Here is a 27,161-nt window from a genome sequence, read left to right on the forward strand (position 1 = left end):
CTTGGTTTCCTTATGTATAAAACATGGATACTATTTTTACACCTGCCTCAAGGATAGAAAGGAGAAAAGAGAATTTCCTCACTGCAGTGTAAAAGTGGTTTTGTTTTGATTTTAATATCCTGAGAATATGAAGTTTAAGAAGAGGTGGGTTTTCTTCCAAAGCTAAAGTAGCCAAGGTGGAGGGTCTCTCATTTTCCTGGGTTATTCCAAGACTGCATGTGTCCTCCATGAGGGTTGCGAGGAGGAGGCAGCATGGCCCTAGCCAGAGGTCACCCTCCATGCCCAGGGAGTGGCCCTGGCATTGCGGCAGGACAGGCACACTGCTGGCATTGCCTCCACCAATGCTGAGTCTTGGCAACAAGCAGTCCATGATGACCACTGAGCACCCAAAACTTCTGTTTCCAAGGACCAGAGCTGGGGAGGGCAATGCTGAAGTCGATGAGTACTTGGCTGCGTTGGACCAGCTTCAGTCAACCTCAACTGGAGTGGGGGTGGGGACGCAGGTGGATGTGGGGGTGGCGTTGAGGGGACAGGGAGGGCAGGGGTGAAGAAGCCTAGCAAGGTCAAGGCTAAAGTGTTCCAGGAGTTGCCCTGAGGAAGGAGCATCACTTGAGCAGGAAATTGTAGAAAAAGTAATAAAAGAGACATTACAAACATGGAGTCAATAAACTGAAAAATAACTTTTAGTTTATTCTAATACCTTATTTATAATGTAAAATAAATTGTAAGCATCCACTTTAAAGGAAAGACAATTTTCTTTCCAGTCTCTCTATAGAAAATAACTATTAGCAAATCTTTGTCAGGTGTCAAGAGGTAATCAAAGAATATACGAGAAAAAAGATTATAGAGTATGTTGGTGAGTTTAATAAAGATAATATTAATACTGAGATTTTTCTCTTTATTTTTAACGTTTGTGGTGTTTGTTAGCTCTTTAAAATGTGTAACTTGTGGTGATTAATAGTTTTAAATAAACTTTCAATCTTGTATTCACATTTTAGCATTCTTTGTCTTAAAGAGGGTCCCCAAATTGTGTAAACTTCAGGCTCACAAAGCCTGGAGTGTTCTGAGTACAATATAAATTCAATGTGGAGTGAACAACTAGTCTATAAAAATCCAAATCTAAAACGTTACTGTCACTCATAGAGCACCTGAGATACCAGGTAAATGCGAGAGGTGGGTGGTGGAGAGGAGTAGAAATGAGGGTTAAGTGGTAAAGATAACAGACACCCAGGCCTTGGTAGGCCAGAGTGACAAAGTCTGCTCTGTCCAAGGGCATGGAGGACACTCACTCACAGGCCACGGTTAGGCGTTTAGATCTTACTCTAAGAGCAATGGGAAATCATCAGCAAGATTTAAGCAAGGGAGGAAGCGGTCAAGATGAGAAGGCAAGTGTGTGAGCAGGGAGACCGCTTATCAGGAGAGAAACGGTGCTGGTTCTTCAGGATTTCCCTGCCCCACGTCAAGTAGGATCAGCCTAAGTGTGTGGGGAGCCCGAGGTTCACTGGCTCCACCAGAAATCCTTGCTTGGTCAGTTGACTCCTGGGTCTGCAGCCAAGCGCTACAAAGACCCCAGGGGGAGGTGGACGGTTCCCGTGGTCTCCACTTTCCATGAATCATTTAGATGGGAAAACGAAGCCTGCTCAGGTAAAAAGATCCGTGAACTCCAGGTCAGGATCCTACTCCTGTCCCAAATGTATGACTCCTTTTTCCCTTCAGGCTGTGTGGGTGTATTTAAAAAACAAACTATTTTCATTCAGTCACTGTTTCCTAGCAACCAAAAAAAGAAAGCATCTATTTTCCGGATGTCTGTGAGCACCAGCCCAGTGGATGCTCAAGCACGCCTCCAGAAGCACAAAGAGAACAAAAGCACTGGTATCACTCTGATTGGTGAGAGATTCTGAAAGGGGAATTGGTTAATAGAAGACAGTCTGAGAGACGTGTACCATAGATGTGGGGGTGCAGAGCGGGGACCTGCAGGGAGTGTACAGGTATTCTTGAGGGCACGATATTCCTATAGAGATTGGGGGCTGTGACTTCTGGGGGGTTTGGTTTCTATGAAACAGCTAATGCACGAGGCAGCTGACATCTTTCCAGCAGCTCTTTTATGTGTATTTCCAGCCAGAATCTTGTTTTCATTAAAATTCTATAGACAGAAAAGAGGGGCGACTAGCTGAATTCAAATCTAAGCTGAACAGTCTTTGCAAATGGTCCTCTTTCATCCAGGCACTGCTACTCAATGCATGTAAGTCACTGAACTGGACAGCTGGCAGAAACCTCTCTAATCATTCAATGCTTGTTTTACAGAGGAGGAAACACAAAAGCACAGAGAGGAAAATTCTCTCATCCAAGGTAGTTTCAAAGGGTCTCCTAACCGCCAGCCCTGTGGGAATGGAAGATGCTCATATTTTTAAAATCTGTATGAGAATTCACTGGCTGTCCAGTGGTTAGAACTCTGTGCTTTCACTGCCGAGGGTAAGGGTTCATTCCCTGGTCAGGGAACTAAGATTGTGCAAGCCGCTTGGTGTGACCAAAAAAGAAAAAAAAAATCTTTGCATATTATGCCACATTGAATGGTAAGGGGGAGGGAGAATGTCCTAAGAGGAAACTGTCCCAACAACCAAGAGACTCACATTTTATAACTGATGTGTCTGAAATTCAAAGGACTGGCTCAGAATTACAAAACAAGAATAGGTTAGAGCAAATGCTAAATCTTTTGCTTTTTAAAAAGGCATCTAGGGACTCCCTGGTGGCGCAGTGGTTAAGAATCCGCCTGCTAATGCAGGAGACACGGGTTTGATCCCTGGTAGGGGAAGATCCCACATGCCGCAGAGCAACGAAGCCCATGCGCCACAACTACTGAGCCTGTGCTCTAGAGCCCACATGCCACAACTACTGACCCCGTGTGCTGCAACTACTGAAGCCCATGTGCCTAGAGCCTGCGTTCCACAACAAGAGAAGCCACTGCAATGAGAAGCCTGTGCACCGCAACGAACAGTAGCCCCCACTCGCTGCAATTAGAGAAAGCCCCAGCACAGCAACAAAGACCCAACGCAGCAAAAAAAAAAAAGTATCTAAGCTAAGGAGGTGCCCCTCCCCCACCCCAGTCAAGGAATTGAGGTAGGGCAAATGTTCTACCAATGAATATTTTTAAAATTTTTGAATTAGAAAAATGATAACACACACCAGCCTTTATGAAGTTGTGGAACGTTAGGGAGAAAGATACTCTGGGTAATGTTAACCAGGCTTATCACGTTTTAGGTGACACCTGAGACTGGGGTGCAGAAGAACCATGAGGCTTGGTCATGGCCACAGCAGTCAGTGGAGGAGTGGACTCCACATTTTGGCATCTGGCTTCCCCAGGTGCAGCACTTTTCCTTGTCTAGGCCACCAGGTAAGATTTCTGGCTTGCAGTGTTGCTCCCAATTCACTCTCCTGTAGGGCACCACATTACTGTCTTTATAGTTAATCCATTTCCTATGGAATGCTCCAACTTTATTCCCTTTTCTACACCCCATCCAAGGCTTTAGCAGATGTAGCCATAGCAAGAATGGTCCAAAATAATTAAATTGATTGGGTGAAGAATTTATTTAAATCAGTGGCATCCTGTTTCCTCTCCAATTATAGTCAGCAAGCCGAATCAAATAAAGTTTAATGTTTATATGCTACAATTAAAAAAAAGTTTATAAAGTTTTTTCCAACCATTTTAGAGTAGTGATTTAAAAATATGCATAATTTCAAAAGTACAGAGGGTAATATAATGAACATCCATGGACCTAACATTCCAGAGTTAACAAATGTTAACAATTTTCTTATATGTATATTAGTCAGGGTTCTCCAGAGAAACAGAAACAACAGGATGTGTATATATACATAGAACATTAGTTGGCCATCACCAAATTGACTCATGTGATTGTGGTACCTTGACCAGTCCAAAATCTGACAGGGTAGGCGGGCAGGGTGGAGACTCAGGGAAGAGTTGCAATTCAAGTCTGAAGGTGGTTTGCTGGCAGAATTCCTTCTTGCTCAGGAAAGGTCAGCCTTTGTTCTTTTAAGGCCTTCAACTGATTAGATGAGGCCCACCCACATAATGGAGGGTAATCTGCTTTACTCAAAGTCCGCTGATTTAACTGTTAATCTCGGACTTCTTAGGTGGCGCAGAGGTAAAGAATCCGCCTGCCAATGCAGGGGACATGGGTTCGAGCCCTGCCCTGGGAAGATTCCACATGCCACAGAGCAACTGAGTCCATGCACCACAACTATTGAGCCTGTGCTCTAGAGCCCGTGAGTCACAACTATTGAGCCCATGTGCCGCAACTATTGAAGCCCACACACCTAGGGCCCGTGCTCCACAACAAGAGAAGCCACTACAATGAGGAGCCTGCGCACCACAATGAAGTGTAGTCCCCGCTCTCAGCAACTAGAGAAAGCCCGTGTGCAGCAACGAAGACTGAGCACAGCCAATAAATAAAATAAATAAATAAATGTTAATCTCATCCAGAAAACACCTTCACAAAAAGAAATAGAATAGGGACTACCCTGGTGGCTCAGTGGTTAAGAATCCGCCTGCCAATGCAGGGGACATGGGTTCGAACCCTCGTCCAGGAAGATCCCACATGCCTCAGAGCAACTAAGCCCGTGTGCCACAACTACTGAGCCTGTACTCTAGAACCTGTGAGCCACAACTACCGAGCCCATGCACTGCAACTACTGAAGCCTACACGCCTAGAGTCCATGCTCCGCAACAAGAGAAGCCACTGTACTGAGAAGCCCATGCACTGCAATGAAGAGTAGCCCCCAATCTCCACAACTAGAGAGAAAAAAAAAAAGAATCAGAATAAGGCTTGATCAAATATCTGGGCACAGTGGCCCAGCCAAGTTGACACATAAAATTAACCATTACAATTTGCTTTAAATCTTTTTTAAGAAATAAAACATTGCAGGTAAAGTTGATATCCCATTTATATCTCACCCTGGGCACTCCATTCATAGTGAGGATTTCTAAAACTAACTCCTTTTTGTGACCTTGCCCCATTTGACCCCATCACCTGAACTTCAATTTCTGGTTCAATGTAGGGGTGAGAATTGAAGATATGGCCTCCCCTTTGCCATCACCACATGTTCTTACCAAGACCTGCTAGCCACAGGAAGTTGCATGTGGGTTCTATAGAGAAGTCCATCATGAGCCATGAACCAGGTGGATTCATGGAGGGTCACTATGCTGAATGCACGCAGAACCCAAACATATTCAGATCACAAACCATCTGTGTTTGGCTGGTTCGGTCTAGATAGTCTCATCCATGATTACATGAGCTGTGTCTATTTTATTGATACCTGTAAGTTTATTGCAAGAATAAAATAAATGATGAATATTGGAAAAACTTGGAAGGAATAAGAGATGTCAGATAAACTTAAGGTACAGTGTATTGGCCTCCAGACAGCTTTCTGACTTGGAACCTGCTGGATAAGGGGCTTGCACACTCTCGGATCCCTTCCAGAGCCTGGGACTCCATGACTGGTATTAGGAGTGATAGCATCCCTAACTCAAATTCTCTCCGATTTGCTGCTGTAGCTTCTAGGCTCAGAGAGGCTGGGTCTTTCTAAAGGATAACAGGTGCAGTGTAGCTGCAGATACCTGCTCAGCTGGATAAGCCCTTAATCATGGAAAGAAGGCTCCTAAAGAAGGAAATGAAAAAGCTCCTGTAAGTCTGATTGAGAATAACTTACATTTACTGTGCACTGAGCATTTGGTGGGTTTTATGTCATAGATGGTCTGGATATTGGCGGGGGTGGGGGGGGTGTGTGGTGGTAAAAACCTAAGGAAGAATCTGTTCCTGTGCTATAGGAGAAAGCCGGGTGATCTGGCCTCTGTCTCCTGTCCAAGGAGCCTCACATGTGGTGCAAAGCAGGATACTGAATCTCTTGGGAGGATGTTTCTGCCAGCTACGTGCACATCTGAGGCATCCCCATTCTAGAGCCTAAGATCTGAACCCACAGCCCCAACCTGTGCTGGGCAGGGTATGCCTTTGAAAGGACCCGGCTGGTAAAAGATGTAGGAGAGATTTCTGAAAAATGTACCCAAGGGTACGTTTAAATTGCAGCCTCTGCTTCTTCTATTCTCAGTCTTATTGATTAAATAATTTATTTCCATTTTTTGCCATTGGAACTTTGTTTTAAACATATTAAAAAAAACATTGTTTTCCCATGGAAAATTTTTTTCTCCTTGTGGTAACTTTTCTTTGACTTGGTACTTTGTTAAGAGGTTGGTGAAAATCACAGACCATATAAAAAGAGGAAAAAAGGTTATTATGTCTGTTTCATGATTATAGGCACAACAATAATACCCTTTTATTAAAGATATTATCATAGTCCCCATTAAATGTCCTTTCTCTGCCTTAGATAATTATCTTTTTTAAATTAATTAATTAATTAATTTTATTTATTGACTGCGTTGGGTCTTTGTTGCTGCACATGGGCTTTCTCTAGTTGCTGAGAGTGGGGGCTGCTCTGCATTGTGGTGCATGGGCTCCTCATTGTAATGGCTTCTCTTGCTGTGGAGCACGGGCTCTAGGTGCGTGGACTTCAATAGTTGTGGCACACGGGCTCAATAGTTGTGGCGCACGAGCTCTAGAGCACAGGCTCAATAGTTGTGGCGCACAGGCTTAGCTGCTCCATGGCATAGATAATTATCTTTTAACAAGTCCTTAAGAAATGCTGCAATGAACTATGTATGAATTCACACATGTTTACATGTATGTGTTTGGAGGTCAACATAATAAAGAACAAACCATAATTAGGAATGACAATTCCTCTGCATATCTCATCCAAAGAACTGGAATTTCAAAATTGATATAATTTTATATATATATAGTTTAATTTTATTCAAAGAATCCATTTAGGCTACTTTAAATAAAGTGTCTTGGAATTACAAGGCAAAACTTCAAGAATTTTTATCAATCTAGAATAGCTTAATGACTTAGAAGAAGGCCTTTTAGAACCCAAAAGCAGATTTATCCCCAGCACAGGAAGTTGCCCAAAGTGTTTGGTAAAGACCTTGACAAACAGAACTGTCCTTATATATATGTGAGATAGACCTTGGAGACCCCAGAGTCCTTTTTCCTACCTCTAGTCCCTCTTCCAGACTTTCCCAGGGTAGCACCCCTTTCTATTCACCTCCCAGGGCCCTTATTCTACCCTCCCCTTATTAAAAATCTGTTAGGAAAGGATCTGATAAGGATACACTAAAGTTGAATCACTAAAATGTTTTTATGCATAACCTCCTAAGGGCATTTGCATTCTAACGGGGAAAAAAACCTTCGGGCAAAAGAACATGGCTGTACAGAACATCATATATGTGGAAGTCATCACCTTTGGACATTCTGCCTGAATTCAGCAAGGCAGCAAGGGAATCATTATTTTAAACAGTGGGTCTCAGTCCTTTCAGTTTTGTAAAATCTGTTCTGCCTCTGGGATTTGTCATACTCCCTGCTTTCCCAGAAATTTGGTTCTATATGAGTTTAACTTTACAATAACTGTGATTTGTTCATTATGGTTAGACCCTTTAAACCTGCAGGGTTGCAGAATGGCTGTTTACATCAAAATGAATATTAACTCAGCTACCAGAGCCATCGGTGACTTCTCTTGTATTTGGTGGAGGAGGGAGGGATTGGAAGGAATCTTCTGCAGACCGCGCTCCCATGTCATTCCCACTGGTTCAATCCTGCTCTCTTGCTTTTAAGGGGAGATTATATTGGCATCAGACTTCGGGAAAATGAATTTGACCCAAAAGGAAGAAGGCAACTCACCTTTCTAGATGATATGGTAAAGAAAGTCACGCTGCCGCAAGTCACATCTGTGTCATACGTGTATTATGGGGAAGAACAAGGATCTAATGTCTATTATAAACGAGGCGAATTTTGATTAGAATGTCCTCTCCCTCATCTTCTCATCCTAGGATTGTCCATGTGGTCTTTTCAACTCATTAAACTGAAAGCAAGAAGAAAGAGAAAATTAAAGTCATGAGACTTTTGCTATTTATTTACTATTAGGAGAGACAAGATTTAAAAGCAAAATGAGTACAAAATTAAATGTAACAGACATGATATTAAAAGCTTTTTGACAAGATTAACTATCGTGTAGTTCTCAAATACAATATTTTTTTTACCATTTATGGAGAAAACCAAATAATTGAATAATCCTAAAATCCTTTGTTATTATACATGTTGAAACTCAGATTCTTGCTATGTAATCAAAGTTCACGTCACATAAATTAAGGAAGCTGTGCAAAGATGTAATGCAAAAGAGATTAATAAACCCTCAGATTTTTATGCTACCCATTTACTATTCTTGCACTAATGAGGAAGAAGGGATCACCTGTCTCTCCCCCACCCCACCCCCTCCCTTTCCCTGCCTGATTTCCCTGGAGCTGAATGAGCAGTTAAGGCTTGGTGTTCTAAACTACTTCTCTGCAGGTATTAAATGGAGAAATTAAATCAATTAGATAAGTGCTTCTCAAACTTTAATGAGATCTTATTACAAGACCGTTTTGATTCAGAAGGTCTGGGGTGGGGCTGGAAATTTGCATTTCTAATGAGGAAACAGGTGATGCCAGTGCTGCTGGTCCAGGCATCCGTCTTTGGATTAGGTTTCAACAAGTGATCCCAGTCCTTTCTCCCTCCCTGCCTCCCTCCCTCCTTCCTTCCTCCCTCCCTCCCTCCCTTCCTTCCTCTTTTCACTTTGGTTCAGTCTCTGAAAGAAAAAATTACATTGCTATAATCACATTGTTTACAGAATGTTACATAGAACCTTGGAACCCATCTACAAACGCAAAAACAAAACTGACTTTCCTTTTCCTGGGGTTGGGGGTGGGGAAGAGAGAAGGAATGTTTTGACAGATAAATGGCAAATATCTTAGAAATTATCAGGAAAATGTGGTCAGTGAGATAGGAATGAACATAGAATTGGTGCTCAGCTTTTTACCTCATGTAAGACTCTTAGCAAGTCACTTAACCGGTCTACCTCCAGTTCTCTTCTTCTGCTGGACCCTCCACCTGGGAGGTCCTTCTCCACCTATAGGAAGTCTCCTCATCCCCAAAGCCCCAGCTCCACTGAGGCCTCCTCTCTGAAGCCTCCAGGATTCCCCAGCTCCTCAGATGGACACACCACCTCCCCTGTGACCCTGGGAGTGCATTTCTGATATTCCAGAGTTAGAAATTGTTCTCTATGTCCCTCTTCCTCTACCTTCCCCTTTTTCTATTTTAAAATTCAAGGAAACTGAGGCCCAGAGAACAGTAATTACTCACCCAAGGATATAGTACCATGCATTGTTGGCAAAACCTAGATCTGAACCCAGATTCCCTGGTTCCCAGTTTAGTATTCCACGAATCTATCTTTTCTTTTCTGGCATGCGCGCGCACGTGCGGACACACACACACACACACACACACACACACACACACACTGCTCTAGTGGGAGGTAAATGTAATGCCTGAAGAATACTAGTTATTTCTGTCTGAGCATCAGGTTACTGGACACAGCTGGTGATCCTCACCTTTGCAGAGAGGACAGAAGGGTAGATAGAATAGGCTTAGCAGTTCCGTTGTCATTGTGTCCAGGACATGCTTCGGCCAGCGTCTCAGCCCGTCCCTCTGCTCTGTGTGCTTCCTGCTTCCAGGCACACTACGACTTGGCCATCAATGTTGCTTTGCAATGGCTGGATCACTCAGAAGACTTAACTTGGTTGGAGTGGGAGAAAGTGTAAGTTGTATAGCTTTTGTTTCTGCTGGTTTTTTGTTTTTTGTTTTTTGTTTTTTAACTATGAGGAATGACAGAGGAAGTTCACCACGAGGCACTCTGATTTGAAAATACTACAGGGTGAGTATCCCTCTCCAGTTAGAAACCTGAAGAAACATCACAATCATCAATTTGTCTATTCGAGGAAGTCATACACATGCCTACATATTTTGCATCTCTGTGAATTGCTTTCTGTCAGATGCAGGTCTTTCTCACATAGAATGTTCTGCCTTAGAAGCACAACTGTGCTTTATTGTGTACGTGCCTTGATTTTTTTTGTGTGTGTGATCAGTTCTGTGGGTAAGGCTGCAATTTTTTCCTAAGGACTATCAAACACAACTTAAACGTTTAACCAGATGTGTACCTGCTCTGAGCCGCTGAAATCTCCACTGTTTGAATCTTTGCCAGGATTATTGGCATCTTCTCCCAGGTGTGCCAGGCAGACCCGCTGAGGTGGAAAGAAAATGAAACTAATGAGGCCAGGATTGAGTTGCTTGTTTCAGAGGCCAGTTGTTTTTTCTGCTCTGTGGCTTTAGTACACGCACCTGGTGCTGAATGGTTGTATAAGCATTTAGTTATAATAAGCAGAAAATCCAGTTTGAACAGACTTAAGCAAAAAAAATAAAAATAAAAAATAAAAAAATAAAAAATAAAAAAGGAGAGAGGGAGGAGGTTTAGTGCCTCTGTATCTGGAAAGTCCAGAGTAGGTCCACATTAGGCATGGCTTAATTCAAAACTCGAACCAGGTCATCAGTTTCTACCTCTTGGCTACTTCCTCCGGGTGGGCGCTATTCCTAGTTTCAGCCCACTTTATTACAACATTCAGGCCAGGGGAGAATGGATTTTTTTTTTAAGCTCTTTATTGGAATATAATTACTTTACACTGTTGTGCCAGTTTTTGAGGTACATCAAAGTGAATCAGCTGTATTTATACATATATCCCCATATCCCCTCCCTCCCATGAGTCCCTCCTACCCTCCCTGTCCTGGCCCTCTAAGTCATCACCCATCATCGAGTTTATCTCCCTATGTTATGCAGGAACTTACCACTAGCTATCTATTTTACATTTGGTAGTGTATATATATGTCAGTGCTAGTCTCTCACTTCGTCCCAGCTTCCCCTTTCCCCCCCACCCCACCCCGGAGAATGGATTTTTAAAAAATTACAGAATTGTGTCTCAACGGCTCTGTTTGTTCTGACTTATCTGGGGGTGCTAGCTAGCTTAGGCCACAGCGTATTTTCCATCCTTGGACTCTAGAGGTGTCGTCAGCGTCCCTAGAAGCTTATAGGCTTACAGGGCAGTAAGGCAGTTATCCCCGAGCAAATTGCCACAAGAAGGGGAACGGATATAGGTTAGCAGAACCACAGTTGTCCACCATAGTGGCCTGTCTGCCCCAGTTTGATAGCTGCGGAAACGTGGATAGATGAGGGCAAATTCGTCACCACTGTTGGAAGATTCAAAATTCAGAGTGTATACTTTGCAGATGATGGATTAATCATATCAACTTTGTGAATAAGTGCATAGCACACAGACATTGGCGATTACTTATAACTTATTATTATTGTCACAACCTTAGCAGCTGTCAGAAAGAACAAGAATAAGCCCTCCATTCTTATTTACTCATATTCCCCCTTAGGAAAATGTCATTTCGGGGTAGACCTATATATCCAAACCACAGAGAACGAGAAGCAATGATTTTATCATCTTATGCTGGAATCTTAATGGTAAGGAAATGAATATTATTTGCATGTATGGAGATTTTGAATCTACAATGTGCATTTTTATATGAATGAATACATATTTTGTTTTTCAACCAATGTTTCTAAATATGTAGAATTTAGTAGTATTAAAATTATTTCTAAAGATTAATAAAAAGACTGATTTCTATATTGTATTGTGAAAACATTTATTTAAGGGGCAAAATAACATATAAATAATTGGTATTAGGATACTCTGATTTATCCATTTATTTAGAAGTTATTTATCTGATGTCCATGGTCTCCAGGTCTGGTACTGGATGTATCAGAGCTATAATAGCTTTGTTTTATAATAAAAGAAAAGCCATGATATGATAATACATTTTTGTTATTATTTTGTTGTTTAACAGAACAGTATCTCAATTGAGGAAGTCTTTAAAATTTATGGGGCTGGTTCTTCTGCCAATCCAGGTGCTACCAAGGTAGGGATGACCTGAGACTATCAATATAAGGGATTTTTAGAGAGAACTGAATTTCTTTATTTTATAAATATTGCATTTTCAGGCATGAAATAACAGCTCCATATCAAAATGTACAAAACTGGTTGTAGCCATATCTTACTTGAGTAATAAATGTAAGATGCTTTCATTGCATAGAGGACTATATTCATAATAGCAAATGCATTTTACGTAAGGCTGAACAGAGGCAGCCCACACAGCACCAGGTTTAGAGTATAGCTTCTGCCTCCGTCTCTGATTAACAGGATTTCTCACTCACACTCTGCACACTGTGGATCTGCTAAATCCAGGTGCTCCTCTTGTATTATGGACTATAACCTCTAGAACTAGGAAAACATCTACAGTTTTCATTCTCATGAGAAAGTATCTAGTTTACTGCTGCCACATTTCTCCTTCCCAGAGGACTACTTGGAAGTCAGTCCAGTGGAAGCACTCAACTCAAGAGTCCAGAGACCCAGGTTGAGTTCTGACTGGGTCCCTTTCCCTCTTTGGGCTTCCATATACTGCTCTTTAAAAACAGACAAACACACAAACAAGTAAACAAAAAACCAGAGTATTCTGAATGTCTTTACTGTCGGTTCAGGTTTTGCTATTTATGAATGTATGAACATTTAGTAAACATTTAAAATATGGGCTTCTATTTAGAGGTAAACTACTGATCCCTTTGCCTTTAGATACCTCTAGAAAAGGGAAGAAGAAAGGGCGGATGGGGTGGGCACTGGGAGGGAGCCAAGGAGGGAAGCAGGGAGAACCCAACCCTCACACGAAGTCTTCTGCTCACACAGTTGTTTTGATGTCCCAACCAGGATTTGGAAGGGAGGCCAGGACAGCGGCAGGGCTACGGCCACAGCAACGCCTGCATCCTTTGTTCTCTTACCTGCAGAGCACATTGCAAACAGTAGGATCCTATAAAGTCACGAGTCTACCAGGTCCAGCTTAGGAGTCAAGCATTTACTCAGTGTTGTAACTGAATCCAATGGTGCTCTCACCTTAATCCGTATGTAAGCTGGCCTGGTCCTGAGACTCAAGTTCCCTTGATTACAGAGGAAATCAGCACCTCTTCTCTGATCACTCTGGTTTCAGCTCTATCCATTCATTCACTCACTCACTCATTCATTCAATATAGTTGTAGGTGCAGGGAATACAAGGATGACCAAGTCAGACAGGATGGATCTTATATCTTATATTGGAACTGACCTTGGTTGACGTATAAGCCACCCCAGGCCCGATTCTCCTCAGAGACCAAGCTGTTCTCGGCTTTCAAAGAAAGCCCAGCTTTTTTGTGTTCTTGGAGAGCCAACCAAAACCTACTGCTTCATTCCTGTTTGTTTCTTCTGCAGCTTTCTCCCTTCCAGGCTGCCCTCTTCTCCCCTTTCCTCAAACTACCCCATCCAACACATACACATAAACATCTGAGCCCGACCTCCTCTGTTTCAGGCATTGTGTCTTCTCCTCTTCATCTTCTGTGCCTGCGGGAGGTCTCAACTCAATGGGCCAGAGAGAAAATACAGGAAATCACAACCTGGAGGGAAGGGCACTGGGAAGCCCTCCAGTCTCAGCCGGGTTATCCTTCAAGATGGGTGCAACTTCCTTGTAAACATGGGTGTCCCAGAATGAATTGGGAGATTGGGATACCAAATTGTACACTCTAAATATATATGCAGTTTATTGTAAAAAATAAAAAAATAAAAAAGTTAAAAATAAATAAAAATAAATAAACAACAACAACAAAAAAACCTATGGGTGTCCCAGTAGCTCAGTTGAGCCTGGTCCATTAAAGGGACCAGAAGAGGAAGCCACACTGTTTAGAGTGTGCTGGCCAATCTCTATCCATCCACCTGGCCTTTCACTTATTCATTAAAGAGCCTTTACTCAGCACCTTCTCTCTCTTCACAGTCTCTGTCTTCACAATCAGTTACCAATAACAAAAAGCCCAGATGTACAGATAGACTATGTAATAACCAGCTCTGATGGGAAATAAATCATATCCTCAGAAAGGGGGTCTGGTTGAAACTCAAGTTCATGTGCTTGTTGCACCGTGAGACCAAACAACCAAAACGTCGAAGTTTGGAGCAGAGAAAGGTTTATCGCAGGGCCGAGCAAGGTAAACGGGGCAACTTGGGCTCAAAAGACCTGAACTCCCTGATGAGTCTCAGGGAAGAAATGTTTATAGGCAAAATTTGGGGGGAGGGATGCAGGGTACGTAACCCTCCAGCGATTGGTTGGCGGTGAGGTAACTGGGTGGTGTTCTAGGATCTCAATCATCAGCCTTCTGGTTTCAGCGTCTGGGGTCCATGTGCCTGTGCTCAGCCTGAAGTGGCCTCCTCCACCTGGGTGGGGGCCTTAGCTCCTACAGAAGGACTCCGAGGTATAAATCAGATTGTCATGCACACCCCCTGAGGAGGAACGCGGACCAGCCACCATCGCTGCAGTAATGTTTCTTTCTGTGTTCAGTCACCGCCCTAATTAGCAGCTGCTTGCATCTTGACCCTTGAACTCGGGGAATGCCTGATGCTTTTTTTCTACAAACAAGAAATGGGGAATGTGGAAAGGCTTTGGTGCCGGGGAGAGCTCCACAGGGTCCTGCTTGGTGTCAATCCCCCCTTCCCTTTGATGTGCCTCAATCTTGAGGGGAACAGGTGTTGGACAAGAAACAGAATAATGTTTTGGACCGAGAGGTTCATCATAAACTCAGCGGAGGAACTCGGTTTTAGGGGGACTCGGTTTCAGGGGCTCTCCTTCCAAGACCGGAGTGTGTTTATTGTTACAGGATACACGTGTCCTGTACATGAAAGGTCATGTGTGTAAGGGTTCGCATGAGGATTCTAAAGCCGGGTAGCCTGGGTTCGAACCCCAGCTCTACTAGCTACAAGCAGAACAATCCCAGGCAAGTCTTCTAAAGTCTATCAGCCTCGATTTCATTTGTAAAAACAGAGACCGAAAGATGGGGTTGCTGTGGAAAATGAGGTGAATTATGCGAGTAAAGCCCTTAGTGGCTGGCACATGGTAACCTCAAAGCAATAGCTATGATTAAGCTTCTGGTACTCAGGGAGAAGGGGGTGTATCTCATTTCCTCTATATTCCTCTAAATCAGGGTTTCTCAACATTTTGGAACAGATAATTCTTTGTTGTGTGTGTGCGGGGTGGAGTCAGATCTGCCTAGCGCATTGTGGGATGTTTAGCAACATCCCTGGCCTCTACCCATTAGATGCCAATAGCTTCCCATGCCTGCCCCCTGATATGACAACTGAAAACGTCTTTCAGTGTTGCCAAGTGTCCCCTAAGAGGCAAAATCACAGATAGTTAACTACCACTTCTCTAAACATTCAAGTATTAAATAGCTCATCAAGCATCTATTGTATTATTAATACAGTATAAACTATGCCTATTTTTTTTAAACTTTGCCTATTTTAGATAACAAATTATCACAAAGCATATGATATGAATTCAGCTACAAATATAAGCATCTGAGGATCATCTACCCACTTGGACCTCACAAACTCCTCCCTGCCTCAAGGATGCCAGCTCAGGCCTTTCTCTTGTGGCTACAGATCTGTACTCAGGCACCCCCTCCACATCTTAAATAAAGAATTAGTAAGACCTCTTAATGGAAATGTAGCTTTTCAAAGATTAAATTGTAAGAGCTATTTTAAAACAGTCCTTTGGGATTTAACATAATTTCAAAAAAAATGGTTTTACCTAAGGAGGTATGGGTGCTCAAAAAAATAGTTACTGACAAAGGTTCCTCTCTAACTGCTGCATGTATATGAATAACCTTTGATTCCTTCCGTAAAATGTCTCCTAAGCAACAGCTAAAATCCTTCCCGAGCAAGAGCTTGAAGCCCTGTTGAATACTAATCAGATTATGTAGAATTTCTGGCCACTAGAATTGGCCACTTAGTACCACGTGGGTACTGTGTGTGAGCTTGATGGCTTTCTCCAGGACTATTTGCTGCCACCTGGTGACAGAAAGGCCTCATGGACCCAGAATTGTTCAATTCTATAAGCGTAGCCTTCTACTCTTGAGAGGGAGCTGGGTTTTGCTGACAGAGAGCCATTTTTCTGCTGAGGAACTTGAACTCATAGGAAAAAATTAACTGAGAACCTCACACAAGTGAGGGTTATTTGCAGCTAGCTTCACATAAATTTAAGAGGTCCTACTCAATTTTAAACTAAAGAAAAAGGAGCATACGTCCTCCTTCAACAAATAAAGCAGGCAATAAAAATATTCTTCAGCTCTCTTTGACAGAGAAAGAGGGGAAAAGGAAAGGGAGGCAAAGAGAGTAAAAACTTGTGTAACAGAAAGAGGAAAAAGGGAGATAACTGGAGAACATCAGAATCTCTTCTTTCCACACCCCAGTGTCTGACCATCCATCACTCCACTCCATCCAAACTTACATCCAAAGTCCAAAGCAAGCTCTTCAGAGGCAAACAGACTGGTGTCCAGTCCCAACTCTGTCACTCGCTAGCTGTGTGGTACAATGAAGATATCAGTAAGTAACTCTGAAGTGAAAAAAGAGCATATGATTAAGTCTAGGTTTAGGATTTCAATGTGATCCTACTTGTAAAATATTTTCCTTATAAACCACACAGGAAACTACATTAACTGCTTGCATGACTCATCAGATTATCAGGAGTCATAGAATATGTGAGCTGCAAGTGACCTTTAAAATCCCCAGGTTCTCTCTTCCGCAGTGGATGGGGAAACCAGAGCATGAAAAGCCTGGTGTCCTTTTTTTTGTTTTTTTTTTGGCCTTGCTGTGTGGTTTGTGGGATCTTGGTTCCCTGACAAGGGATTGAAGCCAGGCCATGGCAGTGAAAGCGCCGAGTCCTAACCACTGGACTGCCAGGGAATTCTGTGAAAAAGCCTGCCTTGAGTCTTCTAAGTGCAGGAATGCATCAAAGACACTGTAGGAACCATCTTTCTCTTTCTTACACTTCGCCAAACGTAACCATAAGCCATATGGTTCTTTTACCTACACGTGGCATGTGGTATCCTGCTGGGCTGTTATCATAGCCGCCCTTGCTCCACACACATACAAAGCCTCCTTTCAATTACTTTCTGTGTTTTAGGGTCATTTTTCTAAATAGATTATGTGCTTCTTGAGATTACACGCCATCATTTATGCTTATGTTTAATTCTTTACGATGCTGAATATGACACAAACTCTCAATAAATATGTTTGCCATTTGAATGAAAGGCTGAAGTCAAATCTAGAAGTGCCCCAGCTGTGGTGGCTATAAACTGTCCTGTCTATGAAGAGAGCACAACCTCATTTATTGTTCAATCCAAGTTTTCTGTCCTTTCTCTCTGACATGGCGCTTGCCCAGTAATTGCCAGCACATTCTCTTGTTTAGTTGATTAAACATCACAATGTATGATGTCCCTGGTTGTCTAATAGTTTATTGTCTTTTATTCCTCTCTCAGCTCCTGAAAGGCAGAAACCTTGTCTGTCTTACCAAGCACAGCTCCTAAAACAGGGCCTGGCCGATAGTAGTGCTCATTGGAAACTTGTTGAATGAGTGAAAGATAGATTGAAGAGACAACCTGGAGGAAGTTTCAGTGGGTTATAACTATTACACGCTGGGGGTGTTCTAGGCGACAACGTGCTTTGCATTCATAGTGAGTCAGTAATTTGGCCTTAGGTTGGGGCAGGGGGCTAGATGCCAGCCTGGGAGTGGGGAGGTGGGGAGACATCGGGGCCAGTTTCTCAGCAAAGGTGATATTGGAGCTACATCTCAAAGGAAAATTAGGAGCCTCTAGGCAGAAGAGGAGGAAAAGGCTATTCTAGGCAAAGGGAACCATGTGAAGAGCGTCTTGTGAAAGAACATTCTAGGCAAAGAATGGCAACAAAAAGCAGTGTGACCCATGAAACATAATCCTCAGCTGCTAGTAATGTGTCAGAATGATGGGTTGGGGAGAAAGGCTAAGTCCTGAAACAAGTGCTGAAACCAGCATGAAATGGGCACAGCTGTTAAAAGTAGGACTGTTTTCTTTTTTCAGGTTCCCCGAGCTCAGCCCTTCCGCCTCTCCTTGCACCCTTTTGCCATGTTAACAGCACCCAAAGCTGCAGAATATGCCCGCAAGCAGAGTAAGCCTGTTTACTTCCATTGCTTAGAGAAATGTAGGTAAAACTAGGAGATTCACTTACAAAGTAAGGTCAAAGTTGTTTTGATAATAACATCTTTCTGCCTGGTGGAATTTAAAAGAATCAGGAGCATTTATGACTTGATTTCCCTCCATCATTGAAATCAGGGAAGTCATTTCTCAGACCCTTTGGTGATGGAAGCAATGCACTCTAGAAGGGAAGAGTCTAAAACTGAGGGTGGACTCATTTTAAAAAATGTTTTTATACAGATACGATGACTGCATGTGTCTCTAGGTGTCAAGTTAAGAAGGGGAGCAATGAATAAAGATGCCACCAGCAGCTCTACAAGGGAAGCAAATGCCACAAAATGGAAATCATCAAAAAATTTATCTGCGAACACACAGCCAAAGAACAAAGTAGGTCTAAAAATGCAAACTGAACAAAACTGATACCAGGTGTCTGGGGAGTACTTTACTTATATCGTGGTTAAGAGTCTAGCCTTTGGGAGTTAGATGCTCTGGGCTTGAAACTAAAGCGCACTATGTACCAGTTGTGTGATTTCGGGCAAGGTGCTTAACCTTTCTTCCTCTGCAAAACGGGAAGAATAATGGTACTTACCTCTTACGGTCACTGAAATGAAGTAAGATGATGTTAATTTTTAAAATGTGAGTTTGGGGATAGCAAGCTTTAGAAAGTAAAACAGAGCAACAGAATATTAAAAAACAATAACTCCAGAAATAACATACATGTACATGTGCGTGCACACACACACACACACATACTGGTAATCTAGACTTTAAACTTAATCATGAAAAAAAAGATCCCTGAGACAGGGATTCATAGTCCCCTGAGGCTCATCTACGCTCCCTATGTACTGAAAATCTATTGTAGCTCTCAAGATTACTTGTTGGTATGTATTTTGAAAATGTAATTTCATTCCTTGTATATTTTCTTCCATAACCATTGAAGACTGTTGGCTACTTAATGGAAGCAGACCTTTTATTCCCTTATTATTTCCCACATGTATATAAAGTGCTTTGCAGGCAGTAATATTCAGTAATTATTGTTGATTAGTGAATTGGCAGTAAGTGAATGGTCCTTAGGTGAGTGCTTTCAAGCCACTGTGCCCTTCCCATACTGATTGAGAGGCTTGTTTCTAGGGACCAGACATTTCCATAGGCTAATCGATGCTTGCAAGCCCAGGAGGGTCAAAAGAATAAGTGCTCATTTTGCAGTAGGACCAGATCCTGAGATGAATCCTTCCTGTAAGGCCTCTTCTTGACAATCAAACAGCAGAAACCACACTCGTGAGGGTTTTTCATGTTTTATTATTTGTGTACTTTAAGCATCTCTTCCAACCTTTGGGTAATGTATTTTTTTAATAATACCACTAGTGGTTTTTTCTTAATTAATTAATTAATTAATTAATTAATTTTTATTGGCTGCGTTGGGTCTCCATTGCTGCGTACGGACTTTCTGTAGTTGCAAAGAGCAGGGGCTACCCTTCATTTCAGTGCGCAGTCTTCTTATGGTGGTGGCTTCTCTTGTTTCAGAGCACGAGCTCCAGGCACTCAGCCTTCAGTAGTTGTGGCACATGGGCTCAATAGTTATGGCTCACAGGCTCTAGAGCACAGGCTCATTAGTTGTGGTGCACGGGCTTAGCCGCTCCGTGGCATGTGTGATCTTCCCGGACCATGGCTCGAACCCATGTCCCCTGTATTGGCAGGCAGATTCTTAATCACTGCACCACCAGGGAAGCCCTAATGTACTTTCTAAAGTAGTTTTTCAACTATGATAATAATACATGTTTATAGTAAAAATTTCAGAAGTACAAAAATAGATAATAAAAAGTACAAGAATCCTCTTTTTTCCCACACCTCTGTCCTACTCCTGAAGAATAACAATGGTTAATAATTTTCAATTCAAATATTTGCCATACATGTACATATAAATATACATACAAGCACACCTATCTGGTTTGTTAAATAACAAATTAAATAGTTTATTAGATGTATGAAAATACATTTTTGCAGTTTATTGTTTGAAGAAATTTTTCATTTATATGTTTAAGCTTCTTAGTCTTTTCTTTTGTGGCTTATGCATACTGTATCATGTCCTTTAGCTGATGAACATTTTTTTAACTGCAAGATATTAATCCCTGTGGCTTCCCTGGTGGCGCAGTGGTTGAGAATCCGCCTGCCAATGCAGGGGACATGGGTTCGAGCCCTGGTCCAGGAAGATCCCACACGATGCGGAGCAACTAAGCCCGTGCGCCACAACTACTGTTGTCCCCAGACACCTAGAGCCTGTGCTCCGCAACAAGAGAAGCCACTGTGCTGAGAAGCTCACGCATTGCAAGAGTAGCCCCCACTCTCCGCAACTAGAGAAAACCCGTGCGCAGCAACAAAGACCAAACGCTGCCAATAAATAAATTAATTAATTTTTAAAAAGAATTAAAAAAAGACATTAATTCCTTGTTCAGAATTTTCTATTTGTTTCCAGTCACTGAATTTCTTCAGTAAGTAAGGGAGAAAGAGAAATTATTTTTTAAAAATCCAGGTATTCTGGGAAACAGCTTTCAAGATTTCTTTTGTACTGTATTGGTATGGTGCAGCTCATTTATTAGTCAAAATGGGTGTGAGCAACACCATAGCCTTGGAGAGACAGGAAAAGAGTGAAAGACAAATAAGAACAAAGAACAAGGGCAACAACTAGAAAACATTTACAAATAAGGTAGATATTAATTCAACTATATCAATAATCATTTTGAACATCAATGGTCTAAATGTACCAATTGAAAGACAGAACTCAATAGCCACAGACTACTGTGTCTGGACAGCACAGATCATTCCCATCACTGCAGATACGTTAAAGATTTATGTTAAAGAAAATATAGCAAATGTGACAAACTCTTTTTTTTTAATTGAAGTGTAGTTGATTTACCATGTTGCATTAGTTTCAGGTGTAGAGCAAAGTGATTCAGTTATATGTATAGATAGCAAACTCTTAACTATAGAATCCACGCGGTGGGCATATACATCTTCACTGCACAATTCTTTCAACTTTTCTGTATGAAAATTTACATAATAAAATTATGGAGAAGGAAAAAAAGACAGAAATTGTCAGAGTGGATCAAAAAACAAGATCCAATTATATCATGTCTATAAGACACCCTCTTCAAACATAAAGACAAATATAGATTAAAAATAAATGGATGTAAGGAATTCCTGGGCAGTCCAGTGGTTAAAATTGCAGGGAGAAATCGATGACTCCATTATCATAGTTGGAGACTAACGCTTCTCTATCAGAAGTGAAGAGAGGGTAATATAAGTTTAAATTCAAAGCAATACCTAAGAAATTCAAAATTATACGGTACAAGCACAGCACACAACCACTAAGAGGCAAAGAAATGATTTGCTTTGGGCATGCTTAGTGGAAAGAAGTATTACTTTTATTTATTTTTTTAATTTGGAAATAATTTCGAGCTTAGAGAAAAGTTGCAAAATAGTACAAAGAACCCTCGTATACATTCTACTCAGATTCACTAATTGTTAACGTAACATTTTGCTGCATTATTTTTACCATTTTCTCTCTCCGTCTCTGTCGCTCTTTCATTCTCTTCTCTCTTGGTTTCTCTTTCTCTCTGTGTATAGCTATATAATTTTTTCTAAGCCAACTGAAGTTGTATACACCATATCACTTGACCCCCTATATACTTCAGAGTGTATTTCCTAAGAATAAAGTCATTCTCTTAAATTATCACAGGATGGTTATCAACTTCAGAAAATCTAACATTGATACTTTAGTCTACCATCTATACACCAATTTTGTCAATTGCCTCAATACTATCCTTTTTTATACATTTTTCTGTGTGGGATCATATATTGTATTTAATTGAGAAATATAACTCAATTTCCAAATGTCTGAGAAAAATTCCATAGAAATTCTTTTGCACCCACTTTTAGTTTAACTCATTTCTGTCAGTAATTTGGTATCTGATATTTGACCTTAACTCTCTATAGATTGAAAGCTAATGTCGATGTCTATGTTAAATTGATGTGCTTGACACCAAAATCATCTTTTTATTCCACAGGTCACTTAGAAACTTGGAATTGCACCATGGAAGTTCATAATAAAGTCTCTGAGAGAAGCAAAGAACAATCATCTTAAAATTGCAACTCTTGCTGGCATATTTTTCTTTGCAATTAGCTTTTGATGCAAAGTGCACTGAAGTGTTATTTTGGATGTTGAGATTTTTTAGAATCAAACTGGCCATACTGTGGTTAAAAAAACACTTATGTATCTTATGCAACTTCATTATGACTGGAAGATTGTTGGTTGGAGTATTATGAGAATATATACTGTTCCTGTGTCAGAGCAGGCTGGCTTTGTAGCACATTTTACAAATTTTTATCACTGGGCATTTCAGAATGGTGGAGTAGGAGGAAGTTTTCCAAAGTTTCAATACAAAGTAAAATTAACCTGTCATCCATTGTCTTCACTATATTCTCACATGGAAACATTTAAACTCATTTCAATAAAGCCTTAAAAAATAAAATGAGCCCAAGCTTTCTTTCAGTAGAATATAACGACTACTAGGAAATGAAAATGTTCTAGTCTTTCAATTTCCAAATGCTGATTAGGCACACAGTTGAGCTTATAAATACATGTAGTAACAATTTGACCAAATGAATGTGAGTATAAATTATACCATCTTAAGGTTTTGATGTACCATCTTTCTGCAGAACAGTTTTATTTAACACGTGCCACAACTCGTGTGTGGTTTGTTGACTTTTGCTGAAAATGGTGGTGTATTCCAATGTGGCATTGTAGCTGGGGAGACCAGTGCAGCCTTTTCCATACTGGCTCAATTACAGCTGTAACAGGTTTACCAGTACACCTGCCACATTAAGTATATCCTCTGGTCCCTGGGTATACTGTCTAACTTTATAGGACTCTGCCCAGTTTTCTTTTGTCTAGCTCTGCTACTTGCAAGGGAACATTTTTCTTTGTGGCTACTAATGTCTCTCCTCTTAGCATCTGCACATTTGCTTTACATGCTGCCTGAGGACTTTCACAAATGCATTGTGGACATATTGCCAGCTGTAGCTGGATGTCCCACCATGGGTCATGAACCATGAAGGTATTTGATTTCATCTTTCTATACACATGGGATGACAAAAGAGTTGGGGATTGGAGTCACCCTCTGCCTCTGCATGTTTGAAGAGTGCTTCTAGATCAACAGTTTGGCAGCAATGGGAAAAGCTTTTCAAGCAGTCACCTGGGTCCTATGAAACAGTGTGGCTTCAGGGAGGAAAATTCAGGCAAATCGTGATACTAGTTTTGAAGACAAAACGCAACCATAGAAGATGGGTTGAGTGGAGAGGGGAATGGGAGGATCCTGTATATTTTCCTACTCTTGGAGTGTCTCAGAGAGTCTTGGAAGACCTCTTTCTTTTTAGCCCAAGGAGAAGTGTTTAATCTCAAGACAAAATGTGGCTATTTGCAAAATTTGCTGCTTCTCACCAGCAACTCAAAGTTATACATTTACAAATTGATTTTATTTTTTCATCTCATAAAAGTAATATATATTTATATAATAGAAAATTAAAGCAATTGAAAACAACAAAAAGGAGAAATAAAAACATAAAATTAAGACCTATAATCTTGCCATTCATTGATAACCATGGTTGACATTTGGGCTTATATATACATTTTTATTATCTTTTTTTCCTACATAAACATACGCAAACTATTTTTATCCAAACCACATTGTACTGATGAGGTAATTTAGGATATGTAATCGTCTTTCAGTTAGGGGATATTTTTATTGCCCTTAGCACTTCAAGTCCTTCTGGAACTCATAGGCTTGTCACGAGTCACCCCAGATGGAACCACCAACCTCATCTCAGCAGTTTCCATCGGCAAACTTTACAAAGCATTGGGCATGTAACGTATTTCTAGAGCGCTGCATAGGATGAGAAGTGCGTACTTTGTCTCCAAGGTCATAATGGCTCTGCTGACTGCAATTCCTTTCACTGGAGTGAGTGAGGAAAACCTGAAAAGGCCAGAGAGAATGCGAGCCCCCTGTCCCATGATCCCATGAAAAAAATAAAAGAGAGGGGACATAGAAATCCCCTCATACACTACCCCCAGGCCCCTTTTGTGTTGTTCTTGCCAACACAGCATCCGTCCTGCTATATATACCAGCAGCCACGTTTTTCCCCGTCACGCTGGGTGCTAACCATCCGCTGTCAACAACCATGGGGAAGGTGAGCCAACTGAGGTGCCACACCATGCCTACTGAGTGTCTACTGTGGGGGGGCATGTACCTCCCAGCTGACTTCCTGTGTCACTCTTGTTTTCCATCTGCAGATCACCTTCTACGAGGACCGGGGCTTCCAGGGCCGCTGCTACGAGTGCAGCAGCGACTGCCCCAACCTGCAGCCCTACTTCAGCCGCTGCAACTCCATCCGGGTGGACAGCAGCTGCTGGATGCTGTACGAGCGCCCCGACTACCAGGGCCACCAGTACTTCCTGCGGCGCGGTGACTACCCCGACTACCAGCAGTGGATGGGCTTCAGCGACTCCGTCTGCTCCTGCCGCGCAATTCCTTACTTGAGTCCTGCTTCAACCTGACTTGTGTGAAAGCATCACTGATTCATGGCCATAAATTCCTGTTTATAAAAGTTAGGTTGCTTCAACTCAGGATGAGTGTTCACAGTAAAACAGCAATGCCCAACTCTGAAGCATTTAAAAAAAGTTGATTGCCTTTACTATGTTCTCATGTGGAAACAGTTAAACTCATTTCAGCGCAGCATTAAAAAACGGGCAGATTGTTTTTAGGCACAAGAAATCACAACAATATAGTTTCTAAAACTGAATTTGGTAGTATCTAGCTGATTCCCAACTTCTAAATAAAAACTACCCTATTCAGTAGAGAAAAAAAATATATCTAGATCATTATTTCGTAATGATAAAAACACTAACAGACTATGGAAGAACAACATAGGCATAATGTATTCTGACTGTATTGGTGATTGTTTTCAATACCTTCTTTATGACCTACAGATCTAGAAACCAGAACAATGTTTCCACTTGCAAGTGGCTCCTTGTATGCCAGAAGTTGTTATCAATGAGTTTCTTACAAGGGTCAGCGACAGATCATTAGTTAGGATTTCACAGAACATGGTTCTCACCAATGTTCTGCTAAATGTTTTTTGTTTTCGCTCTGTGTGTGTGTGTGTGTGTGTGTGTGTGTGTGTGTAATTTATTTCTTTATTGGCTGCATTGGGTCTCTGTTGCTGTGTTCAGGCTTTCTCTAGTTGTGGCGGGCGGGGGCTACTATTTGTTGCATTGCTCAGGCTTCTCTTTGCAGTGGCTTCTATAGTTGTGGAGCACAGGTGCTAGGCGCACGGGCTTCAGTAGTTGTGGCATGTGGGCTCAATACTTGTGGCTCACGGGCTCTAGAGCACAGGCTCAGTAGTTGTGGCACATGGGCTTAGTTGCTCCGAGGCACGTGGGATCTTTCCGGACCAGAGATCGAACCCATGTCCCCTGCATTGCCAGGTGGATTCTAAACCACTGTGCCACCAGGGAAGCCCCTGCTTAATGTTCTTTAACCATATGGAAATTGTATTTCTACTTTCTGATGACCCCAACTTATGTGTCATGGCAAGCAGATGCAAAATGTGAAAACAAAATTCAACTGGAAAAATTTGCAGATGCAAAAAGAGGTACAAATAAGATAAGAACTTCTTTGAAGCAAGAAACTCAATCAAACATTGTTTTTCAGAGACACTAGTCTGCCATCTTCTGTCTGCAAGCTTTCTGAATAAAGTCGTATTCCTTGCCTAAAAAGAAAGAAAGAAAGAAAGAAGGAAAGAAGGAAAGAAAGAAAGAAACTCAATCAAATGGTATAAGTGACTTGGCAAAATGTTTGACATGTGGATGCAGAGAGAACATGAATTGTAAATGATGAATGCAAAAGTGACTTAATAAGCTTGATAGAACTTGGTGATATACAGTCATAATGGAAAAGGGAGTTAAAATCCTCTTTGGAGACTCACCAATACAGTGTGAAAGTTTTTTTTTTACAAAAGAATCTTTTTCATTGCCTTTATTTCAATGCTTGTTTTTTCCACAAGATAGACCATTAGTCAGGTCAGTTTTATTTTAATACTCTAATTTGTTAGACCAAGAATGTAAAGAGAGGATACATATATTTCAGGATGGTTTGAAAACCATGCTTCGTGAAGCTGCAGGCTGACTGAGTCACTTTTATTGATATCAAGGATGCCCACAGCTTATTTTTCGTCTTTGGTTTTTTATCACACAGGCCAGCTCTCACAGGATAAGGCTGTACGAGAGAGATGACTCCAGAGGCCTGGTATCCGAGCTCACAGAGGACTGCTCCTGTATCCATGACCGCTTCCAGCTCAATGAACTCCACTCCCTTCACGTACTGGAGGGCTGCTGGGTCCTCTATGAGATGCCCAGTTACCGGGGGCGGCAGTACCTGCTGCGGCCGGGAGACGACAGGCGCCACCATGACTGGGGAGCCCTGGATGCCAAAGTCGGCTCTCTGAGACGGGTCATTGATTTGTACTAGGCTGTGTTTTTCTTGTTATGATCCACATAGAAATGCACTAAATATAAATTGTGTTCCTGGAACTAAGTGATTCTTATTCATCTTAAATAATAACTGAATTTTAATAAATGGTGACCCTTGGCAACTTACCTGACCCCGAAGGTCAAGTGTCTTGAATGTCTGCTTACTTCCTGCTGGCCAGGCGGTGGTATTTGTGAAGTCCCCATTCATGCCATGGGAAGGAGGGAGAAACACTGTCTCTGCCTCTATGACCCACAATCTGAGGGAGAAAGAAAAGAAACATAATGAAAAACTATAAAACCCACATACAGGAGAAAATATAGAACCAGTTGTGGCTGGGACACCAAAGACAAGGGATCACTGGAGTGGTTAGGGCAGCTGAAGTCTCAAATAAGATTAGTCAAGGAACACTGAGTAAAGAGAGGAGTTTTAAGGGGAATTCCCAAAGTAGAGACG

General features: G+C 41.7%; 2 protein-coding genes across 3 annotated transcripts; both read left to right on the plus strand.

Annotated features, from left to right (window-relative positions):
* Window positions 1-1,802: 1,802 nt before the first annotated feature.
* On the plus strand, window positions 1,803-18,450 carry C8H2orf80 (chromosome 8 C2orf80 homolog). The gene is made up of 8 exons (XM_057746502.1): window positions 1,803-1,887; window positions 6,015-6,081; window positions 7,737-7,818; window positions 9,671-9,753; window positions 11,427-11,514; window positions 11,898-11,969; window positions 18,010-18,097; window positions 18,364-18,450. The coding sequence occupies exons 1-8, from the start codon at window positions 1,803-1,805 to the stop codon at window positions 18,417-18,419; spliced, it is 621 nt and encodes a 206-aa protein (XP_057602485.1). The 3' UTR covers window positions 18,420-18,450.
* A 5,907-nt stretch (window positions 18,451-24,357) lies between these two features.
* On the plus strand, window positions 24,358-26,705 carry LOC130858948 (gamma-crystallin A). 2 transcript variants are annotated; one of them, XM_057746116.1, is made up of 3 exons: window positions 24,358-24,366; window positions 24,470-24,725; window positions 26,443-26,705. In XM_057746116.1, exons 1-3 carry the CDS (start codon window positions 24,358-24,360, stop codon window positions 26,703-26,705), a joined length of 528 nt encoding a protein of 175 aa, XP_057602099.1. The 2 variants fall into 2 exon arrangements, with proteins under 2 accessions (XP_057602099.1, XP_057602101.1); XM_057746118.1 differs by having other exon boundaries at window positions 24,470-24,713; window positions 26,434-26,705.
* Window positions 26,706-27,161: the final 456 nt, after the last annotated feature.

The sequence above is a fragment of the Hippopotamus amphibius genome, chromosome 8 (genome assembly GCF_030028045.1).
Source record: "Hippopotamus amphibius kiboko isolate mHipAmp2 chromosome 8, mHipAmp2.hap2, whole genome shotgun sequence".
Taxonomy (NCBI): domain Eukaryota; kingdom Metazoa; phylum Chordata; class Mammalia; order Artiodactyla; family Hippopotamidae; genus Hippopotamus; species Hippopotamus amphibius.

Bases quoted from the DNA above. Each gene is read 5' to 3' on its own strand.
- C8H2orf80 (XM_057746502.1), top strand. From the start codon at position 1,803: ATGTCTGTGAGCACCAGCCCAGTGGATGCTCAAGCACGCCTCCAGAAG. The intron at 1,888-6,014 runs GTGAGAGATTCT...TGTGCTGGGCAG, and splicing joins CACTGGTATCACTCTGATTG to GGTATGCCTTTGAAAGGACC. The intron at 9,754-11,426 runs GTAAGTTGTATA...ATTCCCCCTTAG, and splicing joins TGGTTGGAGTGGGAGAAAGT to GAAAATGTCATTTCGGGGTA.
- LOC130858948 (XM_057746116.1), top strand. The intron at 24,726-26,442 runs CAACCTGACTTG...AGGCCAGCTCTC, and splicing joins TCCTTACTTGAGTCCTGCTT to ACAGGATAAGGCTGTACGAG.